Source organism: Scyliorhinus canicula, chromosome 12 (genome assembly GCF_902713615.1).
Source record: "Scyliorhinus canicula chromosome 12, sScyCan1.1, whole genome shotgun sequence".
Classification (NCBI taxonomy): Eukaryota; Metazoa; Chordata; class Chondrichthyes; order Carcharhiniformes; family Scyliorhinidae; genus Scyliorhinus; species Scyliorhinus canicula.
The window spans coordinates 52,430,207-52,453,682 of NC_052157.1; the positions used below are offsets into that span (position 1 = coordinate 52,430,207).

Genomic DNA, 23,476 nt, shown 5'->3' on the forward strand with positions numbered 1-23,476 from the left:
TAAGTGAATTGGCTTTGAGTGACTTAAAAGCAGTCTCATTTGGGAGGAGGGAGCGGAAGAAACAGGAAGGGGATAGAGAGGGAGAGACAGATAGAGAGAGACAGATAGAAAGAGATAGAGAGAGTGAGACAGATTGAAAGAGACGGATAGAGAGACAGATGGAGAGAGATAGAGAGGGAGAGACAGATAGAGAGTGACAGAAAGATTTAGAGCGAGTGGGACAGATAGAGAGAGACGGATAGAGAGAGAGACAGATCGAGAGAGATGGAGGGAGATAGAGAGGGAGAAACAGATAGATAGAGAGAGACAGATAGAAAGAGATAGAGTGAAATGGATAGAGAGAGATAGATAGAGACAAATAGAGGCAGATAGAGAGAGATAGAGAGGGAGAGGTAGAAAGGGAGATCGATGTGAGGGAAATAGATAGATAGATAGATAGATAAATAGATAGATAGATAGATAGATAGATAGATAGATAGATAGATAGATAGATAGATAGATAGATAGATAGATAGATAGATAGATAGGTAGATAGATAGAAGGAGACAGGGAGTGCGATTCTCCATAAAGATGTCTAAGTGTGGTAGTGAGCGGGAACTGCCAAGAGCTTCCCGGCGCTTGGCCTGGTGAGGCCAACAACACGATTCAATGTTAATTGGTCCACCTTTTAAAAAAATATATATACTTTTTGAAATTAATGGGCAACTTACCGTGGCCAATCCACCTAATCTGCACATCTTTGGGTTGTGGAGATGAAACCCACGCAGAAACGGGGAGAATGTGTAAACTCCACACAGACAGTGACCCGGGCTGGCTTCTGGGCACATTCTGTGTGGTGAGAACCATACAGTTGCTGATGTACATCAGGTGGAAGAAATAACATCCAGGTGAGACAGCAGTCGGAGATCCGCTGGATCCCAGGACCCAGCTGGGTCCCAGGCAGATGCTGAGCCTATGCAACATTCTATCCCGGAGCTGATGGAGAGGTTAGGGAGCAACCGGGACATTCAGAGAGAGATGCCAGCAACACTCCAGCAGGTCCATAACTGATTGGAGGCGTCTCAGAGGCTACAGGCACAAGAGATGTCGCCTGCAATGTGTGGCACTGGAGGCCAACACTGCTAGGGTGGCGACCACAGTGGAGCGCCGAGTGCATGCCATTGGCAGCATGATTGAAGGTGTCCAAGGCATGGCGCAGTTAGTGAAGGCCATGGCTGACAGCCTTGGTAGACTGTAGGATTTGCTGAGGGATGTGAGTACTAGGCTGACCTTGATGAGATGCTGCAGGACATGCCTCGCTCTGAGATGGGAATGGCTGAGGCGCTGCGGAGCTTTCCCAGTCACAGGTGTGTATTGCTGAGACACTACAGAGCATTGCCCGATCACTGAGGAGCATCACCAAGGGCGCCGACACCATGGTGCTAACATGAATGAAAAAATTGAAAATCGCTTATTGTCACAAGTAGGCTTCAATGAAGTTACTGTGAAAAGCCCCGAGTCGCCACATTCCGGCGCCTCTTCGGGGAGGCTGGTACGGGAATTGAACCGTGCTGCTGGTCTGCCTTAGTCTGCTTTAAAAGCCAGCGATTTAGCCTAGTGTGCTAAACCAGCCCCTATCAGGGAGCCACCAAGGCCGGCAGAGCCAGATGATGTAGGGGCAGCCGGGGCTCAAACCAGTTGTATCTCCATCCCGAGGCGAACTCCTGGCACTATGGGCAGCAAGTGGGTGGCGAAGGTGCTGGGTGCCAACCTGGACCTGTTCCATGAGGTGGGGATGGTGGCCGTAAGCTCCTCCAAGTTCCAGCCCTCTGATGAAGCCGTGTCTCAAAGTCAGCAAATGGGGCAGGGTGGCACAGCTGTGCATATGCCACCGCCAGGTGCTCTGGGCCCTCCAGCCCAAAAGACCCCAAATGATGCCCGCCAGTGACATCGAAGGCTAAGGGATGTGATAAGCAGCTGGCTGCCTCCACCTCCAATGTGCATCCTGGGGAGACACCGAGGCATAGTGGTAGAGCAAGGAAGGCTAAGCACATTGAGGATCACTGAAGGCATCCTGGGAGGGAGGGGGAGGGCGGCTGGGGGTAGGTAGGCGTTGGGGGGAGGTTCGAGGTGGTGATGGGAATATTGGGACAGCACCATTGGGAGAGTAGGGCATTGTTGAATACCCATGACACATTAAAAACCCTTCACCACAAACAGTATGTTGTCACTTTCGTCCGCAATGCGGGCCAAACTCCAAACCCTTGGCTCACCACTTCATGTATCCCCCCCCCCCCCCCCCCCCCCCGCCCTCCCCGCCCTCCCCGAGTCCCCCAGCACACTGTGTGGGCAGGTGATGGATGTGAGTCAGCACTCAGCAGACAGGCAGGGGTCAGACTATGGCATAGATTCAGGAGCACCGTGCTCAGCTCTGCGGATTATCATCACCACTCCCTTGACAGTGACCTGCTGACAATGCTGACACAGCCCCAGAATCCTGGAATGATGTGACACAGACCCTGGGAGGGCTGGAAATGGGGCAGGTGTGGTGGGTCGGGGAGGAAGTTCGCGATGATGGACCAGGCCACGTCCCAATTGAAGCAGAAGAGTATGAGTGCCTTCCTGGCTCTCCGGGCTTGTTGGACACTCACCGCTGCTGCTTGTCCTCCAGCTCCTGCCGGTCCGGCGCCGTCTCATAATCCTCGTCCTCCTTTGAGGTGGACACATGTTCCTCATCCCCAACCTCCAGCACGTCGCTCCGTTGCTGTGTCAGGTTGGAAGAGACTGCAGACCACCACAAAATGGTCTGTGTCCACCATGCAGTGTACAGCAGCTCACCACGGTGCAGTCGAGACATCGGAACCACATCTTGAGGAGTCCGATGCACCGCTCAATGACAGCCTGGCTGGCTGCATGGGCCTCATTGTATTGGGTCTCTGCTTTGGTCTCCAACCGCTCTACTGGCATCATTAGCCAGGTCCTCACCAGGTACCCCTTATCCCCCAAGAGCCAACCGGCCATCCTGGGTTGGTCCTCGAGAGGCTGGGGATGTTTGGGGCATTCCGGTGAATGCGGACAATTCGGCTGCCCGGACATCTTGTTGGGCTTGGTCCATGTCAAAGTTGATATAGTTCTCAGCACGGGCAAAGAGGGCATCTGTGACCTGTTGGATGTAACTGTGGACTGTGGCCTGTGAGATGCCACACAGGTCCCCGCTCGAGCCCTGGAATGATCCCGAGGTGTAAAAGTTCAGGGCCGCGGTGACCTTGATGGCCACAGAGAGCGGGTGTCCTCCTCCTCCACGTGGTGCTACGTCTGCAAGGCCATGGCACAGGTGCCATACTGTCTCCTGCAGCCTGCGCTGTCCGTCATTTGATATAAGGACCAACGACACCTGTATACCCTGGGCCACCGTGGGTCTCCCCCTCTGGTTCTCACCCTGGCCTGATGGGCAGCTGGGTCCTCAGGGTCCCGCCCCTTCATGTGGGCCGCCGCCTTGAGGCTCTGCAGACGCTGCTGCTGCCATCTCCTGTGTCTGGCCACCCAGCCTATCAGCAGCACCACGAGGGCTTGTTCAGCAGAGTCCAAAATACTGACCATAGCGCTCATTATCTGTAAAGAATTGGGAGAGGGTGTTCGGCTGACAAAAAGCTGTGGCTCCCACCCCGGGACCCTCCATTCTCCCATTGATCTCCCTCTCCTCCCCCCTCCCCCTCCCCCATACCCGGAGTGCCCTGCCCACGCACTCCAGGCTCAGCGGGCCCTCCTCAACGGACCCCGGACTCTGTACCCCAGACACACACACATAACTGCACCTGGACCGAGCGCAGGTCCCCTCCTCTTTGAACTCACCCACCCTCTAGCCGTGGACATGTCCGTGGAGCTGTGTCCCATCCCCTGGGTTTTTGGATGTTGGCTGCTGCGTCTGTGGTGTTGCCTCCCACAGTGATCAGGTAGTGTCCAGGCATCGCGGTCTGATTGGGATGCTGGGTAATTACTGCCACATGCTACATGGTCCGTTCACCCATGGAAATCCACTTGGGTTGTGTGAAGTGCTCACTGAACCATGATTGCCAATTCCCTATTAGCAATAGCCTTTCGCCACACGGCCAGAGGCCTCAGCAGTTTGTGGGTGTTATAGGTGATCAGTGGGGCAGACAGGCAGGGGCTAGTGTTGCCACAGGAAAGGGTACACATGATCGAGTGGTTCCCCCCCCCCCCGCCCCCCTCCATGGCGGCATACCTCTCTTAATTGAGAGCATAACGACATAATGAGGCCGGAAAATTACGCCCAGAGAGAAAGGGGCAGAGAAAGGGAGAGACAGAGAGAGGGAGTTACAGAGAGAGAGACAGAGACACAGAGAGAGAGAGACAGTGAGAAACAGAGAAAGAGAGAGAGGGAGACTGAGAGACAGAGTAACAGAGATACACACAGACAGAGACACAGAGAGTCAGAAAGCACACAGAGAGACAGGGACAGAGAGAGAGACACAGAGGGACAGAGAAAGAGAGAGACAGCGAGGTATAGAAACAGACGGAGAAAGGTGAAGAGAGAGACAGACACAGAGAGAGAGGGCGAGATTCTCCCATATGGGGAGAAATCGTAAGGCTGGCGTCAAATCCGGGCGGGTTTGACGCCAGCCCCCCCCTTCCCGACCGGGAACCGATTCTGGTCCCCGGTCGGGGCTAGCAGCCCGACGCCGTAAGCTCCAGCATCACGGGCTTAACGAATTTCGTTAAGCCCGCTTGCCCGAGTTAGCGCCGGCTGACGCGTCATATGACGTCAGCCGCGCATGCGCGGATTGGAAGACTCCAACCCGCGCATGCGCGGATGACGTCATCGCGTATTTGCGCGAAACCCGCGCATGCGCGGGCCGGGATGCCCCTCAGCCGCCCCGCGAATGGATACTGCGGGACGGCGGAAGGACAAATAGTGCGCGGGCATCGGGCCCGCTGCCCGCGATCGGTGCCCACCGATCGCAGGCCCATGGCACCCTTGGCACGGCCGTGGTACTGCCGTGCCAATCGGTGCCATGGTTATAAAATGCGAGTGTTTACGGCCGTTTTTACGAACGGCCAGACCAGGTGTGTTTGCCGTTCGTAAAAACAGCCGTAAAGGGCTGGGAACTCGGCCCATCTATCAGCTGTGAATCGCTACCGGCCGTAAAAAAGCGGCGGCAGCGATTCGTGTCGGGAGTTGGGCGTGGGGGGGGGAGAATAAAATTTTACGAGCCACGCTATTCTCCGCACCGTCGGGAGTGCGGAGAATCTCGCCCAGAGAGTCTGAGTCAGAGAAGGAGAAAAAGAGATAAAGTGAGAGAGATAAAGAGAGACCGAAAGGTAGGGATAGAGAGTTGGGGTTAGTAGTGAGAAAAGGGACAAGAGAGGAATCAATAGAAATCGATGTTTCGAGATGGTAGGAAAGACGGAGAAAGAAGAATAAAATTAAAAAGAAGTAGAGAGAGAAAGAGAGGTGAAGGGAACAGACAATAAAAATGAAAATGAGAGAGAGGAGATGAGTAGAGACAGAGGGGTAAGAGATTGATACAATTGTGTGTGTTCAAATAGAATGCGAGGGAGAGAAAGACAGAGAGTGAGACAGGGAAAGACAGAGAGAGAGAAAGACAGAGAGAGAGAAAGACTGAGAGAGAGAGACAGGGAGAGAGAGAGACACAGAGCAAAGCAGAGTGCCAATGAGACAGAGAGAGAATGAGACAAAGCGAGTCAGAGAGAGATTTGTGAACGCCGCTAGTCTCAGAATGAAGACGAGCACTAACTCTGCCCACTCTCTGCTTTTATTGATCAAATATTTCACACTGCCTCCACCCACAATTATATTTAGATTTGTTATATCCCACAAGTGACCTAAGTTAACTTCCCCGTAGTCATTGCAGGATACGATCTCCCAGTTAAGGGGTGGGGGGCCTCTAAACAATATATCGTTGTACCACATATAAAACTAGCCAGTTTAGGCACCGCTATAGAGAAGACCCAATAGGGAACTACTGGAGCTGTATATCATAGCTAAGAGTAAAATAAAGTGAGTTTTGTTTCTCGACCAACTCAGTTTGGACTCTTCGTTGCATAAGATTGAAGGAAATATCGACAGACATATCTTTCCGGTGTTACAGATGATCACTTCTATCCATTTGGAACTGCAAACGGAGATGTCACCAACCCCAAGGTGGATGACGGTGGATCCCCACAAATCGCCATTTCAACCAGTTTCCTCTTCTTCTCATCATCTTACAGCTCCTTATATGTACGTATGATTCATATACTTGTGGAGACCGGGGAGGAGGGGGATGTTTTGGGGAGTTTGGTGTTTCAGGGGGGTCGGTGTTTGGGGACAGGGGTGTTTGGGGTGTTCTTACCCCCACGAGACCCATGAAGACTACCCGATTAATCTCCCCATGAACCTTGTGGAGTACGAGCTCCCCAGTGAGGGGTGAAGGCCCTTCAGTGCGCTCGTTAATTCCACAGCATAAACCTAGCCCAGGCACGGGTCGGTCTTCCAGAATAGTCCTGGATTAGACTAGGATTGCTGCTTGTTATACATCTCCTAAACCAAGGCTTGAAAATAAACCATTTGAACTTCTCCTCCGGACTCCTCCTTGGCTACTATCGGGGTGGTGTTGGTGGGGGGGATTGGGAATGTCTGGTGGGGTGGTGTTTGGGGGGGTATAGGTGTGTTGTTTGAGGGGTGTTTGGGGGGAATGGTGTTTGGAATGGAGTTGGGGGGTGATGATTGGGGAGATGGTGTTTGGGGAGTGTTTGGACAGGTGGTGTTTGGGGGGGGGGTGTTTGGACAGGTGGTGTTTGGCAGGGGTGCTTGGACAGGTGGTGTTTGGGGGGTGTTTGGACAGGTGGTGTTTGGGAAGTGTTTGGACAGGTGGTGTTTGGGGGGGTGCTTGGACAGGTGGTGTTTTGGGGTGTTTGGACAGGTGGTGTTTGGGGGAGTGCTTGGACAGGTGGTGTTTTGGGATTGGTGTTTCAGCTGGAATATGGGGGGGTTTGATGTTTGGGGAGGTTCATATTTTGGGGGGGGTTGATGTTTGGGGAGGTTGATATTTGGGGGTTTGATGTTTGGGTGGTTGATATTGGGGGGGATTGATGTTTGGGGAGGTTGATATTTGGGGGGGTTGATGTTTGGGGAGGTTGATATTTGGGGGGTTGATGTTTGGGGAGGTTGATATTTGGGGGGGTGATGTTTGGGGAGGTTGATATTTGGGGGGTTGGTGTTTGGGCCATTGATGTTTGGGGAGGCTGGTGTCTGGGTCGGTGTCTGGGAGGGTCGGTGTCTGGGAGGCTGGTGTTTGGGAGGGATGATGCCTGGGAGGGTTGGTGTTTGGGGTGGAGTTGGGGGTTGATGTTTGAGGGGTTGGTGTTGGGGGAATTCATATCTCGGGAGGCTGGTGTTTGGGATGGTTAGTGTTTGGGTGTTGATGTTTGGGGTGGAGTTGGGGGGGGTTGATGCTTGGGGGTTAATGTTTGGGGTGGAGTTGGGGGGTTGATGTTTGGGGAGGCTGATATTTGGGTGGGTTGGTGTTGGGGGCTTAATGTTGGGGGTTAATGTTCAGGAAACTGGTGTTTGGGAGCGTTAGTGTTTGGGGGTTGATGTTTGGGGTGGAGTTGGGGGGTTGATGTTTGAGGGGGCTGGTGTTTGGGGAGTTAATGTTTGGGTGGGTTGGTGTTTGGGTGGGTTGGTGCTCGGGGGGTTGATGTTTGATCTGGAGTTGCTGGGTTGATGTTTGGGGGAGTTGGTGTTTAGGGGGTTAATGTTTGGGGGGTTGATTGTTGGGGCATTGTTATTTGGGGGGTTGATATTTGGGGGTTTGGTATTGGGGGGTTGGTATTTTGTGGGGTGTTTGTGGTCTTGGTGTTGCTGTGGTTGTTTTTTGGAGTGTTAGTGTTTGGAGTGTTGTTGTTATGGGGTGTGGTGTTTGGAGGGGGTGATGTTTGTGGGGTGATTGAGGGGCATTGTGTTAGGGATGGAGTTAGCGGGTTATGCTTGGGGGGTGGTGCTTGGGGGGTATTTGGTGGGATGTTGGGGTGGTGTTTGGGGGGGTGGTGTTTGGGGGGGGTGGTGTTTGGGGGGGTGGTGTTTGGGATGCTTGATGTTTGGGGGAAGGTATTTCGGATGGAGTTGGGGGGTGATGCTGGGAGGTGGTGGTGTGTAGTGTGGTGTTTGGGGGAGGTTGGTGGGGATGTTTTGGGGGGGTTTGAGGGAGGGTTTGTTTGGGGGTTGATTTTTGAGGGGCATTGTATTTGGTCGGGTGTTGTTTGGGGTGTTTTTTTGGGTGAATGTTCATTTGGGGTGTTTGCGGGTTTGTTTTGGGAGGTATGTGGATGTGTTATTTGGGGGTACTGGAGTTTGGGATTGGTGTTTGGGAGGGTTGGTTATTGAGGGGGTTGATGTTTGAAGGATGGTTAGTTTGGAGGGGTTCTGTTCTGGGGCGGTTGGTTTTGGGAGGTTGGTGTTTGGGGTTTGGTCTTGAGGGGTTGGTGTTTGGGGGCGTGTTTAGCGGGCTGGTGTTTGTAGAGTTGGTGTTTTGGGGGATTGGTGTTTGGGGGTGGTGTTTGAGGAGTTGGTGTTTTGGGGGTTGGCATTTGAAGTGATGTTGGGGTGGTTGATGTTTGGGGTGTTTTGGGCTGAAGTTGGGATGGTGCAGTTGGGAGGGATGTTCGCAGGATGTTTGTGGAGAGTGATTTGGCGTGTGAGCGGGGTGATTATTTAGGGGATAGGTGTTTGTGGGAGTGTTTGGCGGGTGTTTGAGCGGGTCTTTATCGGGTGATGTATGGGGGAGTGTTTGGGTTTTGATGTGTTTGAGGGGGTTGGTGTTTGGAAGGATAGGTGTTTGGGAGGGGTGGTGTTTGGGGTGTAGTGTTTGAGGGGGATTTAGGGGCTTTTGTGCGGTGTTTTGGGAGGATGTTGTTTGGGGGGCTGTTTGGGGGTGCATGCGGGCCTAATGTTTGTGGAGATTTTGGGGGTGTTTGGGATGGTCTTTGGAGGTTATTTGGGTGGGTGGTGTTTGGGGGCTGGTGTCTGGGGTAGTGTGTGGGTGGGTTGTTCGAGGGATAGTATTGGAGAGGGGTGTTTGGGGAATGTTTTGAGAGGATGGTGGTTGGGGGGTGTTTGGGGACTGTGTCTGGGAGGTTGATGTTCAGGAGGTTTGGGGTGGTGTTTAGGGGGTATTTGGGTGGGTGGTCTTTGGGGGCTATTTGGGGTGATGCTTGGGGAGTTGTATAGAGTGGGTGATTGGAGAGTTGAAGTTTGGGGGCAGAGGTGTTTGAGAGGTATTTGGGGATTGGTGTTTAGAGTTTGGTGTTTTGGCCAGTTGGAGTTGGGAGCGTTGATGTTGGGAGCAAGGGTTGGTATTGGGGAGTTTGGTGTTTGGGGGTTGGACGTTAGGGGGTTGGTGTTGTTGGGTTTGGGGAGCGTTTGAAAGGTAGTGTTTTAGGGGCATTGTGTATGAGGAGGTGATGTTTGGGGGTGTTTGCGGAATGTTTTGAGAGGGTGGTGTTTGGGGGGTTGGTGTTTGGGGTGTTTGGTTGGTTGGTGTTTGAGGAGCTGGTGTTTTGGGGTTGGTGTTTGGTGTCTTTGTTGTTTTGGTGTTGGTGTTTGGGGTCTTTATTGTTTGGGGGGTTGGTGTTTGGGGGGTCTTTGTTGTTTCTGTGTTGGTGTTTGGCGTCTTTGTTGTTTGGGGGTTGGTGTTTGGGGTCTTTGTTGTTTGGGGGGGTTGGTGTTTGGGGTCTTTGTTGTTTGGGAGGGTTGGTGTTTGTGGTCTTTGTTGTTTGGGGGTTGGTATTTGTGGTATATAGGGAATTTGGATGGTTGGTGTTTATGGGGGTTGGTCTTTTGGGGGGTTGGTGTCTGGGAGGTTGTTTGTGGGGGAGGTTGGTGTTCGGGGATGGTTGATGTTTGGATGGGTGTTTAGGAGGTTGTGTGTAGGGAGGTATTCAGGGGGTGGTGTTTGGGCGAGGGGTGGTGATTGGTGAGGTGTTTTGGGTAGGTTGGTGTTTGGGCTAGGTGTTTGGGTGGATTTTAGAAGGTGGTGTATGAGGGGGATTTGGGGTGGTTTGTATTTGGGGAGGGGTTTGTGGTGTGTTTGGAGGTTGGTGTTTGGGGCATATTTTGAAGGGGTTGTTGTTTGGGGGGATGTTTGGGGGAGTGTTTGGGGCGTGATTTGGGAGGATAGTGTTTGGGGGGTGTCTGTGGGGGCCTGATGTTAGGGGAATGTTTGGGGAGGTTTGTGGTGATGGTTGGGGAATATTTGGGTGTTTGATGTTTGGGGGATGGTTTGAAGATGATGTTTGCATGATTTTTGGGGGGTGGTAGTTGGGAAGTGTTGGGAAGTTGTTGTTTGGGGGTTTGTTATTGGGGGGTGTTTGAGGGGCTGTTTGGGGTAGTGCTAGGGTGGTTGTTTGGAGTGGGTGATTGGGGACTTGAAGTTTGGGGATATTGGTGCTTGAGGGGTGTTTGGGGATGTTGATATTTGGAAGTTGGTGTTTGGTAAGTTTGTTGTTTGGGCCATTGTTGGGGGCGTCTGATGTTGGTGTGGTTGGTGTTTGGGGTGGTTGGTGTTTGGGATTTTTTATTTGGGCTGGTGCCTGCGGGTTGTGGGATGTGGTTTTGGAGTGGTGTATGGTTTTTTGGGGAGTGTTTGGGAGGTGGTTTTTGAGGGGCATGGGGGGCGATTCTCCGAACGCCACGCTGGGTGGGAGAATCGCGGGAGTCCCGGACGATTCCCGCCACGCCGCCCTGGCACCCGCACGTGATTCTCCCACTCCCCCCAAAACGGCGTGCCGAGTTTTACGGCAGGGCGCTCGGAGAATCGCCGCTCGCCTTTTCTAACGGTCGAGTGGTGATTCTCCGGCCCGGATGGGCCGAGCGGCCTGCCCAATCCGACCGGTTCACGCCGGCGCCATCCACACCTGCCGGCGTGAACAGCGTGCAAACACTGGGTGTGCGGCCTGTGGGGGGGGGGGGGGGGGGGGAGGGAGAATCGAGCACCAGGGGGGTGCTCAGTAGGGGTCTGGCCCATGATCGGTGCCCACCGATCGGCGGGCCAGCGTCTCTAAAAGACACACTCTATTTCCTCCACCTGTCTTCCACTCCGACGTGTCTTGCGGGGCGCTCGCGGGGAGGACGTCACCACCCATGCGCAGGTTGACGCTGGCAAACCTGCGCATGCGCGGGTGACGTCATTTAAGCGCCGCCGGCTGCGTCATTTATGCGGCGCCACTTTGACACTGCACCAAGGACCAGGCGCGCGAAACTGACGCAGCGCTGCTCCTAGCCCCCTGGGGGTGGGAGAATAGGGGGCAAGGAGCGGCCTCCAATGCCGGAGTGAAACAATCCGGTTTTCACTCCGGCGTCGGCACTTCGTCTCCCGTTGGGAGAACTGCGCCCATGGTGTTTGAGGGAGTAGTGTTTGGGGATGTATGGGGGTGGTATTTGGGGGGTCTTTAGCAGGTTTGTCTGGAGGGCTGTGTGGCGTGGTTTTGGGATGGTGAGTGGGAGGTATTTGGGCGGTTGGTGTTTGGGGCTTTTGTGTTTGGGGGCGATTGGTTTTAGGTTTGGGGGTTTGTGCAGTTTGGTCTTTGGGGAGGTTTGGTGTTTATGGGTGGTATTTGGAGAGTTGATGTTTTGGCGGCTTGATATTTGGGCTGCTGTGAGGGAGGTAGTGTATGGGGAGGTATTCAGCGGTGGTGTTTGGGGTCGTTTTCGGAGGTGGTGTTTGGGGGTGTTGATTGATGAGGGGATTGTGTTTGGGGTGTTGGTGTTGGGAGGGGGTTCATGTGCGTTGGTGTTTGAGGAGCTGGTGTTTGGGGGTTGGTGTTTGTGGGAATTGTGTTTGGGGTGTTTTGAGGTTTGGTGTTTGGGGGTGTTTTGGGAGTATATTGGGTTGCTGAATAAGAGGGTATTTGGGTGGGATGGTCTCTGGGGGGATATTTAAGCGTGCGGTGTTTTGGTGGGGTGTTTGTGGGGTAGTGTTTGGTGGGGTTTGGTGATGGTGCTGAAGAGGCTATTTGGCGAATGGTGTTTGGGAGATGGTGTTGGGGGGGTTTGGGGACGGTCTTGAAGAGGCTGTTTGGGGGTGGTTTTTGGACGGGATGGTGTTTGGGTATTTTATTTGGCGGGCGTTTGGGGAGTGGCGTTTGAGGGGGTGGTGTTTGGGTGTTTTATTTGGCGGAGGTTTGAGGAGTGGTTTTTGAGGGACATAGTGTTTGGGGGTGGTATTTTTTTGGGGGGGTGATGTTTGGGGTGTTTGGATGTGTGGTATTTGGGGGGTGATGTTTTGGGTGTGTGGTATTTGGGGGTTAATTGGGGATGTTGTTTGGGGGTTCTCTGAGTGGGTGTTTAAGTGGGTTGTTTGGGATCGTGTTGGGGGGTTGTTGGGAGGTGTTTCAGGAGTTGGTGTTTGGGGCATTCGCATGGGTTGGTGTTTGAGGAACTGGTGTTTGGGAGATTGGTGTTTGTGGGGGTTAGTATTTGGGGCGTTGTTTGTGGGGCTTGGTATTTGGGAGGGTTGGTGTTTGGAGTGGTTATAGGTGCTTGGGGCATTTTGTGTTTGGGTGGGTTGGGGTTTGGTATAGTTGGTATTTGGGGAGGTGTTGGAGGAGTTGGTGTTTGGGGGATGAAAGTTTTTGGGCGTTGGTGTTTGGGTCAGGGTTGGTGTTTGGGGGATAGTGTTTGGGGGTGGTGTTTGGGGGGTAGTGTTTGAGGGGGTCATTTGGGGGGCTGTTTTTGAGGTGTTTGTGAGGGGTGTTTGGGGTTGTGAGCGGAGGGTGTTTGGGGATAACATTTTGGGGCATTGGTGTTTGGGAGGTTGGTGTTTAGGGGGTAGGTGTTTGGGGGAGTGTTTTGGAGAGTGTTTGGGTGGTTGTTTACGGGGTAGTGTGTGTAGTGATATCACTGACCTGATGAAGGAACTACGCTCCGAAAGCTAGTGATTCCAAATACACCTTTTGGACTTTAACCTGGTGTTGTAAGACTTCTTACTGTGACCACCCCAGTCCAACGCCGACATCTCCACATCATAGTGATATCATGGTTGTGTTGTAATTCACTGACTGACCACTTGGCGACTCATGAGTATATAAGTGAGTGTTAAAGTCAGCTGACCCTCAGACTGGCTGGAGGAAGTCAAACAGAGAGGCTGCTTGTGCATGATTTTAATTTTTTTCATCAGTTCTCTTGTATTTAGTTTACCCCAAGTTAAAGTTAATAAATCATTGATAGTTTTAACTACAAGTGTTCTTGCAAGAAATAAGGCCATCCAACAAGAACATTACAGTGTATAGGGGAGTGTTTGGGGGCGGGTAGATGTTCAGGGGGATGTTTGTGAGGTGTTTTAGGAGGATGTTTTTGGGGTGTGTTTTTTGGGGGGGGGGGGTATTTGAGTGTATGGTGTGTGGGGTGGAAGTGTTTGAGGGATGGTGTTTGTGGGTGTTTGGAGGGGTTGGTGTTTTGGGGGGGGGGTTTGTTGGGTGTGTTTGGGAGGTATGGGAGGTGTTTTGGGACAGAGTGTGGAGGGCTGTTGTTTAAGGAGTTCTTGAGGAGGTGTTGGGGTGGTGTTTAGCGGGTATTTGGGTCGGTGGGCTGTTTGAGGTTTGTGTTTGGAGGGTTGGAGTTTAGGGGGATGTTTGGGAGGATGGTATTTAAGGGCTTTTTTGGGTGGTGTTTGTAGTTGGTGTTTCCGGGGTTTGGTGTTGTGTGAGTTACTGTAGATGTGATTGGTTTTTGGATGTGGTTGATTTTTGTTTAGTGGTTGTTTAGTAGAGTTGGCGTTTTGGGTGAAGTTCAGGGGCGTTGTTTGGGGAGTGGTATTTGAGGGTGTGTTTAGGATGGTTGGTGTTTGCGGGTGATTGGGTTAGAGTTGGGGGTGTGGTGTATAATAGGTTGTTTGGGGGTGTTGTTGCCAGGTGCTTGAGGGGAGTGTTTGGCGGGTTGTTTGGTGGGGTGTTTTGGAGGGTTAGTGTTGGGGGAGGGTTGGTGTTTGGGAGACATTTGAAGGGGTTGATGTTTTGGGATGTTGGTGTTTCAGGAGGATGGAGTTTAGGGAGTGTTTGGGAAAGATGGTGTTTGGGGAGGTGATGCCTGGGGGGTGTTTTGTGGGTGTGTCTGGGGGGCTGATAATATGGAGCATTTTTGTGGGGGTTTGGGGCAGTGTTTGAGGGGTATTTGGTTTGTGGATTTTGTGAGGCGGTATTTGGGGGATATTTGGAGGTGGTATTTGTGGAGGTGTTCTGGGGTGGCATTTGGTGGGTGTGTGGGGGATTATTTGGAGTGTTGTCTTGAAGGGGTTGTTTGGAGCGTTGTCTGGGTGTGTGTTTGGAGGGTTGTTTTGAGTGGGCGATTAGAGGTTGCTGTTTGGGGGCATTACTGCTTGAGGATATACAGGGAGGTTTGTGTTTGGGGTTGGTGTTTGAGTTTGGTGTTTGGGGCTTTTGATGTTTGGCAGTGTTTGGGGGAGGTTAGATGTTTGGGGGGTTGTTGATGTTTGGGGAGATTGGGTGTTTGGGGGGTGTTGGGTGTTTGGGAGTGTCGGGTGTTTGGGTGTTTGGGAGGTTGGGTGTTTGGAAGGTTGGGTGTTTGGGGGAGGTTTGGTGTTTGGGGGAGGTTGGGTGTTTGGGAGGTTGGGTGCTTGGGAGGTTGGGTGTTTGGGGGGTTGGGTGTTAGGGGAGGTTGGGTGTTTGGGGATGTTGGGTGTTTGGGAGGTTGGGTGTTTGGGGGTGTCGGGTGTTTGGGGTGTTGGGTGTTTGGGAGGTTGGGTGTTTGGGGAGGTTGGGTGTGGGGGGTTGGATGTTTGGGGTGTTGGGTGTTTGGGGGGTTGATTGTTTGGGGTGATGTGTGTTTGGGGTGATGTGTGTTTGGGGGGTTGGGTGTTTGGGGGGGTTGGGTGTTTGGGGGGTGGGTGTTTGGGGGGTTGGGTGTTTGGGGGGTTGGGTGTTTGGGGAGGTTGGGTGTTTGGGTGTTGGGTGTTTGGGAGGTTGGGTGTTTGGGGAGGTTGGGGGTTGGGGGGTTGGATGTTTGGGGTGTTGGGTGTTTGGGGGGGGGTTGGTTGTTTGGGGTGTTGGGTGTTTGGGGGGGTTGGGTGTTTGGGGTGATGTGTGTTTGGGGTGATGTGTGTTTGGGGTGATGTGTGTTTGGGGGGTTGGGTGTTTGGGGGGTTGGGTGTTTGGGAGGTTGGGTGTTTGGGGGAGGATTGGTGTTTGGGGGGTTGGGTGTTTGGGGAGGTTGGGTGTTTGGGGTGTTGAGTATTTGGGGTGTTGGGTGTTTGGGAGGTTGGTTGTTTGGGGAGGTTGGGGGTTGGGTGTTTGGGGGTTGGGTGTTTGGGGGGTTGGGTGTTTGGGTGTTGGGTGTTTGGGGGTCTGGGTGTTGGGGGGTGTGGGTGTTTGGGGGTGTTGGGTGTTTGGGGGGGTGGGTGTTTGGGGTGTTATGTGTTTTGGGGAGGTTGGGTGTTTGGGGTGTTGGGTGTTTGGAGGGGTTGGGTGTGGGGGGTTGGATGTTTGGGGTTTGGGGGGTTGATTGTTTGGGGTGATGTGTGTTTGGGGCGATGTATGTTTGGGGGGTTGGGTGTTTGGGGAGGTTGGGTGTTTGGGGATGTTGGGTGTTTGGGAGGTTGGGTGTTTGGGGGTGTCGGTGTTTGGGGTGTTGGGTGTTTGGGAGGTTGGGTGTTTGGGGAGGTTGGGTGTGGGGGGTTGGATGTTTGGGGTGTGGGTGTTTGGGGGGTTGATTGTTTGGGGTGATGTGTGTTTGGGGTGATGTGTGTTTGGGGGGTTGGGTGTTTGGGGGGGTGGGTGTTTGGGGGGTGGGTGTTTGGGGGGTTGGGTGTTTGGGGGGTTGGGTGTTTGGGGGAGGTTGGGTGTTTGGGGTGTTGGTTTTTTGGGAGGTTGGGTGTTTGGGGAAGTTGGGTATTGGGGGGTTGGATGTTTGGGGTGTTGGGTGTTTGGGGGGGGTTGGTTGTTTGGGGTTTTGGGTGTTTGGGGGGGTTGGGTGTTTGGGGTGATGTGTGTTTGGGGTGATGTGTGTTTGGGGGGTTAGGTGTTTGGGGGGTTGGGTGTTTGGGAGGTTGGGTGTTGGGGGAGGATTGGTGTTTGTGGGGTTGGGTGTTTGGGGGGTTGGGTGTTTGGGGGAGGTTGGGTGTTTGGGGTGTTGGGTGTTTGGGGTGTTGGGTGTTTGGGAGGTTGGTTGTTTGGGGAGGTTGGGGGGTTGGGTGTTTGGGGGTTGGTTGTTTGGGGTTTGGGTGTTGGGTGTTTGGGGGTCTGGGTGTTGGGGGGGTGTTGGGTGTTTTGGGGTGTTGGGTGTTTGGGGTGTTATGTGTTTTGGGGGGTGGGTGGTTGGGGTGTTATGTGTTTTGGGGAGGTTGGGTGTTTGGGGTGTTGGGTGTTTGGAGGGGTTGGGTGTTGGGGGTGTTGGGTGTTTTGGGGTGTTGGGTGTTTGGGGGGGTGGGTCTTTGGGGGAGGTTGGGTGTTTGGGGTATTTGGGGTGTTGGGTGTTTGGGGGGGGGTGTTTGGGGGGAGTGGGTGTTTGGGGCTGGGTGTTGGGGGGGTGTTGGGTGTTTTGGGGTGTTGGGTGTTTGGGGGGTGGGTGTTTGGGGTGTTGGGTGTTTTGGGGTGTTGGTTGTTTGGGGAGGTTGGGTGTTTGGGGGGTTGGGTGTTTGGGGTGTTGGGTGTTTGGGGGGTTGGGGGGTTTGGGTGTTTGGGGGAGGTTGGGTATTTGGTGGGGTTGGGTGTTTGGGGTGCTGGGTGTTTGGGGGGATTGGGTGTTTGGGGGGCTGGGTGTTGGGGGGGGGCTGTTGGGTGTTTTGGGGTGTTGGGTGTTTGGGGGGGTGGGTGTTTGGGGTGTTGGGTGTTTTGGGGTGTTGGTTGTTTGGGGAGGTTGGGTGTTTGGGGGGGTTGGGTGTTTTGGGGGGTTGGGTGTTTGGGGTGTTATGTGTTTTGGGGAGGTTGGGTGTTTGGGGTGTTGGGTGTTTGGGGGGGGTTGGGTGTTTGGGGTGTTGGGTGTTTTGAGGTGTTGGGTGTTTGGGGGGGTGGGTGTTTGGGGGGATTGGGTGTTTGGGGGCTGGGTGTTGGGGGGGGGGTGTTGGGTGTTTGGGGGGTGGGTGTTTGGGGGGATTGGGTGTTTGGGGGCTGGGTGTTGGGGGGGTGTTGGGGGTGTTGGGTGTTTGGGGGGTGGGTGTTTTGGGGTGTTGGGTGTTTTGGGGTGTTGGTTGTTTGGGGAGGTTGGGTGTTTGGGGGATTGGGTGTTTTCTGATACATCCGTTTTATTTCTATATCTTTCTGTTGCAACTCCACCAGTTTTCCTGAACTAAAAATATCCGCCTCATCCTCCACCTGTTCTTGTTCTTTTTCAACCATCTGATCAAAAATCGTTTCTGATAATTGCACTTCAACTTCATCTTCACGCTTTGATTTCTCCTCTTGTCTTAATCTGTGACCTTGCGACCGGGTTACTACACAATCCGAAAAAATCTCAGGATATTCGTCCTTCAACACTTCAGTTGTCTGATTTTCCACTGGCTTATCAACCACAGTAGGCATCACTCCCACCTGCAATCCAGCTATATCATTACCCAAGATAAACTGTATTCCTGGACAAAATAGTTTCTCAATTACTCCTACTACCACTTCACCACTCTTCACTGGACTTTCTAACCTTACCTTATATAATGGAATGCTACTCCTCTCACCCTGAATTCCACATATCACCACCTTTTCTGGCAACATTCTTCCCAAACGACATAATTCCTCATCTCTTACCATTAAAGATTAACTAGCCCCTGTATCTCTTAAAATTGTGACTTCTTTACCTGATCCCCCTGATACACATCAGTAAACTTTACCCACACAAGTAAATTCTTTAAAAACATCAGGCACCTTCTTAACAATTACTTCTTGAACAGGCTGTACAATCGTCTGCACCTCCTTCACTTCCCTTGGGCTTTCCTTTACCACTCCAACAAATCCCACTGTTTTATCCTGTTTTACCACATCAGCCTTCCCAGTGCTTTTCTTCAACCACCAACACTGTGACTTTACATGGCCTAGTTTATTACAGTGAAAACATTTGAAACTTTTCATCTTTTTTCCACCCTCCTGGATTTCTTTTTAAATCTGAGGTACACTCTCTTTATTGTCTCCCATCAGATCACCTTTACCTTTACCACTTGAGTATTTCTCATGTCCCCAGTTTCTATCCCTCACCGGCTGAAACTGATGTCGGAAACCAATCTTTGATTTATGAAGTAATTCATAATCATCTGCCATTTCTGCTGCTAATCTCACAGTTTTAACCCTCTGTTCTTCCACATGAGTTCTCACGACATCAGGAATTGAATTTTTAAACTCCTCCAAAAGTATAATTTCTCTGAGAGCTTCATACGTTCTGTCTATTTTCAAAGCCCTTATCCACCTATCAAAATTACTCTGTTTGAGCCTTTCAAACTCCATGTATGTTTGACCAAATTATTTCCTTAAATTTCCTAACCTTTGTCTGTAAGCTTCAGGCACTAGCTCATATGCACTTCAGATGGATTTCTTCACCTCCTCATACGTTCCAGATACCTCCTCCGGTAGTGATGCAGACACTTCACTACTCTACCTACCAGCTTTGTTTGAATCAGTAACACCCACATGTCCTGTGGCCATTTCATTTATTTAGCTACCTTCTCAAATGAAATGAAAAAGGCTTCCACGACATTCTCGTCAAACTTTGGCAATGCTTAGACATATTTAAATAGATTCCCACCAAGCCTTCGACTATGATGCTCTTACTCACTATCGTCATCACTGTCATCCAACTATACGTTTCCCTTTATGTCTGCCAATTTTAATTGACTTTAATGTTTCATGGCCATTTTCTGAAGTTCAAACTCCCTCTCGTTATCTTTTTCCCTGATCTGTATCTCCCTTTCTTTTTCTTTTTGTTCTGCGAGGGCTATTCTTTCTTTTCTCCTTTCTTCTCTCTCCTTTTATTTTTCCTCTCTCTCTCCCTTTCTTTTTCCCCTCTCTCTCTCTCTTTCGTATTCAAGCCGCTTTAATTCTTTCTCATGTTCCATTTGTTTAATTTGCAACTGAATTTTTGCCATTTCCAATGAGTCAGACTCTGTCTCAGGCAACTTTAAATGCTTAACCACCGCCATAATTACCTCATCTTTTCGCATTTTGTCAGGTAATGTTAACTGCAATGTTTTTTGCCAAATCTAACAGTTTGCTTTTCATCTCTGTCCGTAAGGTACTGCGTGTGACATTCTCCACCCCCAAAAACATTTGCGCCTCTGAAAGAGCCATTGTTCACAACACTCTCCCCACTTAAACTCAAATACCACACCGGAAAAGCAACAATCCTTCACTGTCTTTAAGTTCACAAAAGCCAATCCAATAGATAGACTTTTATCCCGGATGAGCCCCCAATTGTTATGGGAGCGGCGTTTTCAGAACCCCAAAATGTATCATGGAGTTCAACCAACCTCTCCCTTTAATGTATTGTTGCTTTTGAAGCACACGGCTTGGTCTCCAGGTTTGGTATTACAATTATGGACACGTGGGTTTTTAAACATAAAAAAATGTTTATTCCATGAATTCAACTTACCTTTTTAAATTAACATTGGATCCCTTAACACCCCTTACTTCAAAGATAACCCCAAAAATAATACAACACTAAATAATCCCTCAAAATGTTCCTTCAAACCTCCAAAAGACTTAACACCTTTAAACAGAAACATATCAGGTTAAAGACATTGCTATTATGAGTTTAAACCACCCAAATGATTCAGAGATAGTCTTTCCTGGCCGAGAGCACAGCAGATCCAGCTTACTGCAAACACAGACACACCCAAGCTCTTTTTCTTCATGCAGCTCACAGCAAACCAGCCAGGCACTTTCCAGCTGCTCTCTCAAACTGAAACTAAAAGCAGAAGTGAGCTCAACTCAGCTACCCCTACCCTCTGATATCACTTCAGTAATATGAGCTGCTGCATTTCTTAAAGGTACATTGCTTAAACATCCATTTCCTTAAGGTACTCTCACATGACACTTGGGGGAGTGTTGGCAGGTGGCTTTTCAGAGGCATGGTGTTTGAGTGAGCATTGTTTGATTGGTGTTTATGGGGTCATTGCTGGATGTATTATTTGAAGTGTGTTTGGGGGTTTGTCTGGAGGGTTGTGTGGCATTGTTTTGGGGTGGTCTGTAGAGGAGGTTTTCGGGGGGATTGGTGTTTGGTCGGTGTTTATGGGGTTCGTGTTGGGGGTGGATTTGGGAGGTGCTTTTTGAGAGGTGTGGTGTTTGAGGAGATACTATTTGAGGATTGGCCTGATCAATTGGCCCTTTGTGTCCAAAAGGTTATGTAGGGTTACGAGGATTCGGGAAGGTAGATCGCCCAGCTCGGGTGCTCTTTCAGTAGGTCCTGCAGACTTGATGCCTGAATAGCCTCCTTCTGCACTGTAGGGATCCAATGGGTGAATGTCTGCCTACTTTAAAGGATGGAGCGATTCACAGATTAGTGTTTATTACTGTCACATTCTCCACCAATATCAACTGAGTGGTTTGGTTTAGATTTAGATTTATTGTACCAAGGTACAGTGAAAATCTTGTTCTGCGTACAGTCCAGGCACATCATTCCATGCACGAAAAACACATAGGACATACCATAAATACACAATGTAAATACGGAGACATAGACATCAGGTGAAGCATAAGGAGTGTAGTGCCGCAACAGTAGAGAAGATGCATAGAGAGACCAGGTCAGCCTATAAGAGGGTCATTCAGGAGTCTGGTAACAGTTGTTTTTTATACAATTAGTGTGTGTTCTCAGTGTTTTGCCCAATGGAAGAGGTTGGAAGAGAGAATAATCCGGGAGGGAGCTGTCTTTGATTATGCAGCCCACTTAGATAGGGGGTGGGATTCTCTGATCCCGTGCCGGGTTCGAGCATCGCCGGGGGGGGGGGGGGGGGGGGGGGGAAGTATCCCGCGACGCTGCTCCGGTGAGCGGAGAGTCGGTGGCCGCGCCGCCGGTCGGGGGCCGCTCAACGGGGTTCCCACGCGACGATTTACCGCATGTAATGGGCGAAATGCCCGCTGAGTTTGGCCGAGTCCCGCCGGCGTAATTCGCGTGTGGTCCTACCTGGCGGGACTGCGGTGTTCTGGCTGCGGGGGCTGTCATTGTGGGGGGAGGGGAGGGGGGGATCCAACTCTGGGGGGGGGTCTCCACAGTGGCCAGGCCCACGATCGGGGCTACCGATTGGCGGGCGGGCTAATTCGGGATGGGGTGGGGCTATGTTCCTCTGCGCCGGGTCGCTGTACGGCTCCGCAATGTTGCCCGGGGGGTGGCGTGGAGACACAACCCACACGCATGCACGGACCCGCACCGGCAGTGGCGCGCATGCGCACAACCGGCGCCGCCCGTGCTGGTGCCCATATCGTCATCTCGAGCTGCGTGAGGTGCTCCAGTGCCATGCTGCCACCCTGTGCAGTGCAAGATCGCTGCTCCTAGCAGCCAGGTGATGCTGTCGTAAAACGCTCCGGCGTTTACGATGGCGTCAACACTTAGTCCCATTATCGGAGAATCCCGCCCAGGGTACCCGGAGCGGAATTTCATGTAAATTAAACTGAGCGGAACTTCTGGTGGCGGCTATGAAGGAGTAAGTCGCGCATAAATCCTCCGATTTTCTACCGGACTTGAGTTGAAAAACTGATGACCGAGGCAATTGTGTACTGAATTTCCACATTGGTGCATGGGGGGGAGGAATAGAATTGCTCGTAAAGGCAGAAACAGACAGACAGGGAAGGCTTGGGCTGAAGCTGCAGCAGGAGACAGCATGGCAGAGGACCAGACCTCTGGCTTGTCGACCAGCCGTCAAAGGAGCAGGTGATGCAAGTTATTCAGGAAGGCTTCGCTAAACAGAAACAGGACTGCTTGGACCCAATAAAAGAGTCAATTGAGCGGTTGGAGGTTAGATTGGATGCCAATGATCGGGCGATCCAGAAGGTAGAGAAGGTGCTGGCTGAGCAGAAGCAACATCAAACTGCGGTGGAGTTGGAGGTGGGGATGCTGAGAGACCAGAAGAAGAAGCTTCTGGAGAAGGTGGAGGACCTAGAGAATAGGTCCCGCCGGCAGAACTTGAGAACCGGGCTCCCGGAGGGGTCTGAGGGAGCGGTCGTTGAAGCATACATCGCAGACATATTTGAGAAGCTGCTGGGCGATAGGGCATTCTCCCAACCGTTGGAAGTGGACAGAGCACACAGAGCATTAGCGAGGAAGCCGTGAATGGGAGGCCCCCCGAGAGCAATGGTGGTGAGATTCCACAGGTACTTGGATCAGGAGCGCATTCTACAATGGGCCACACAGACATGGAGCTGTAATTGGGACAACAGTATCCTGCGGGTCTACCAAGACCTGAGTGCGGAGGTGGCCAGGAGAAGAGCAGGCTTCAACCAGATCAAGTCGATCCTTTTTTAAGAAAAAGGTGAAGTTCAGACTGTTGTATCCGACCCATCTCTGGGTCACGTACGAGGAACAGCACTTTTATTTTGAGTCGCCTGAGGACGCGCTGGACTTCGCGAAAAGGAAAGGACTGGCGGTGGACTGAGAACTTTTGAACTTTGCTGCAACTTTCAAGTTCTTTTTTTAAAAAAAAGTTTCAGATTTTTTGTTTTGTGAAAGCTGTCTGTAATGCCTTCTGTATTGATTTGGGATCAGTGGCAGAGCTAAGTGAGTTAAGGTTTACATTTGCACTGTTGGGGGAGGAGGTGGGCTTGTTTAGATTTTGGATCTTTTGCTCGATCTTTGTTAGTGCTTTTTTCCCCTGTTTTTCTGGTCGGGCAAATGTGTTGAGGTTGGGTTATTGGAGTATGTATGTATGAGTGGGGGGGGGGGGGAACAATAGGTCAGAGACCTTTCGGCGCCATGGGGGCTACCAAGCTAGCTGGGCGGGCTAGCTCACGGAAGCATAGTGGGGCGTGCATATGTTAGGTTTATTAAAGGGGTTGGGTTACAGAGTGTTGTTATTTGCGGGAGGGGGGGAAATGTTCTGCTGACAAGGGAGGGACTTGTGTTAAGGGACAGAGAAGAGGTTGGGGGCGGAGGCTGCCTGGGGGCGGGCCAATGGCAGCACGGAGGACGGGCTGAAGACTGGCCCAAAAAAGGGGATGGCTGATCGGCAAAGGGGGGGGGAGCAATGAGCCCCCCAAATAGGCTGATCACCTGGAATGTTTGATGGCTAAATGGGCCGGTTAAGAGGGCACGCGTGTTCGTGCATCTGAGGGGACTGAAGGCGGACGTGGCATTGTTGCAGGAGACGCACCTTTGAGTAACTGACCAGATTAGATTGAGGAAAGGCTGGGTCAGTCAGGTCTTTCACTCGGGACTGGATTCAAAGACTAGAGGTGTCCGATCCTGATCAATAAGCGGGTGATGTTTGAGGTGGATAGAATAGTCTCGGATGTGGGAGGTTGTTACATTATGGTCAGTGGGAAACTGGAGGGAGTGCAG

The 23,476-nt window shown here is 51.8% G+C and overlaps 1 protein-coding gene across 1 annotated transcript in view; it reads left to right on the top strand.

Moving 5' to 3' along the window:
* Positions 1-1,711: 1,711 nt before the first annotated feature.
* LOC119974235 (IgGFc-binding protein-like) overlaps positions 1,712-23,476 on the top strand; it is a 108,383-nt gene continuing 86,618 nt past the window's right edge. Inside the window, exons 1-2 of the mRNA XM_038813003.1 lie at positions 1,712-1,829; positions 6,111-6,241. Coding sequence (XP_038668931.1) covers positions 1,712-1,829; positions 6,111-6,241 — 249 coding nt within the window. The remainder of the gene's footprint in view (positions 1,830-6,110; positions 6,242-23,476) is intronic.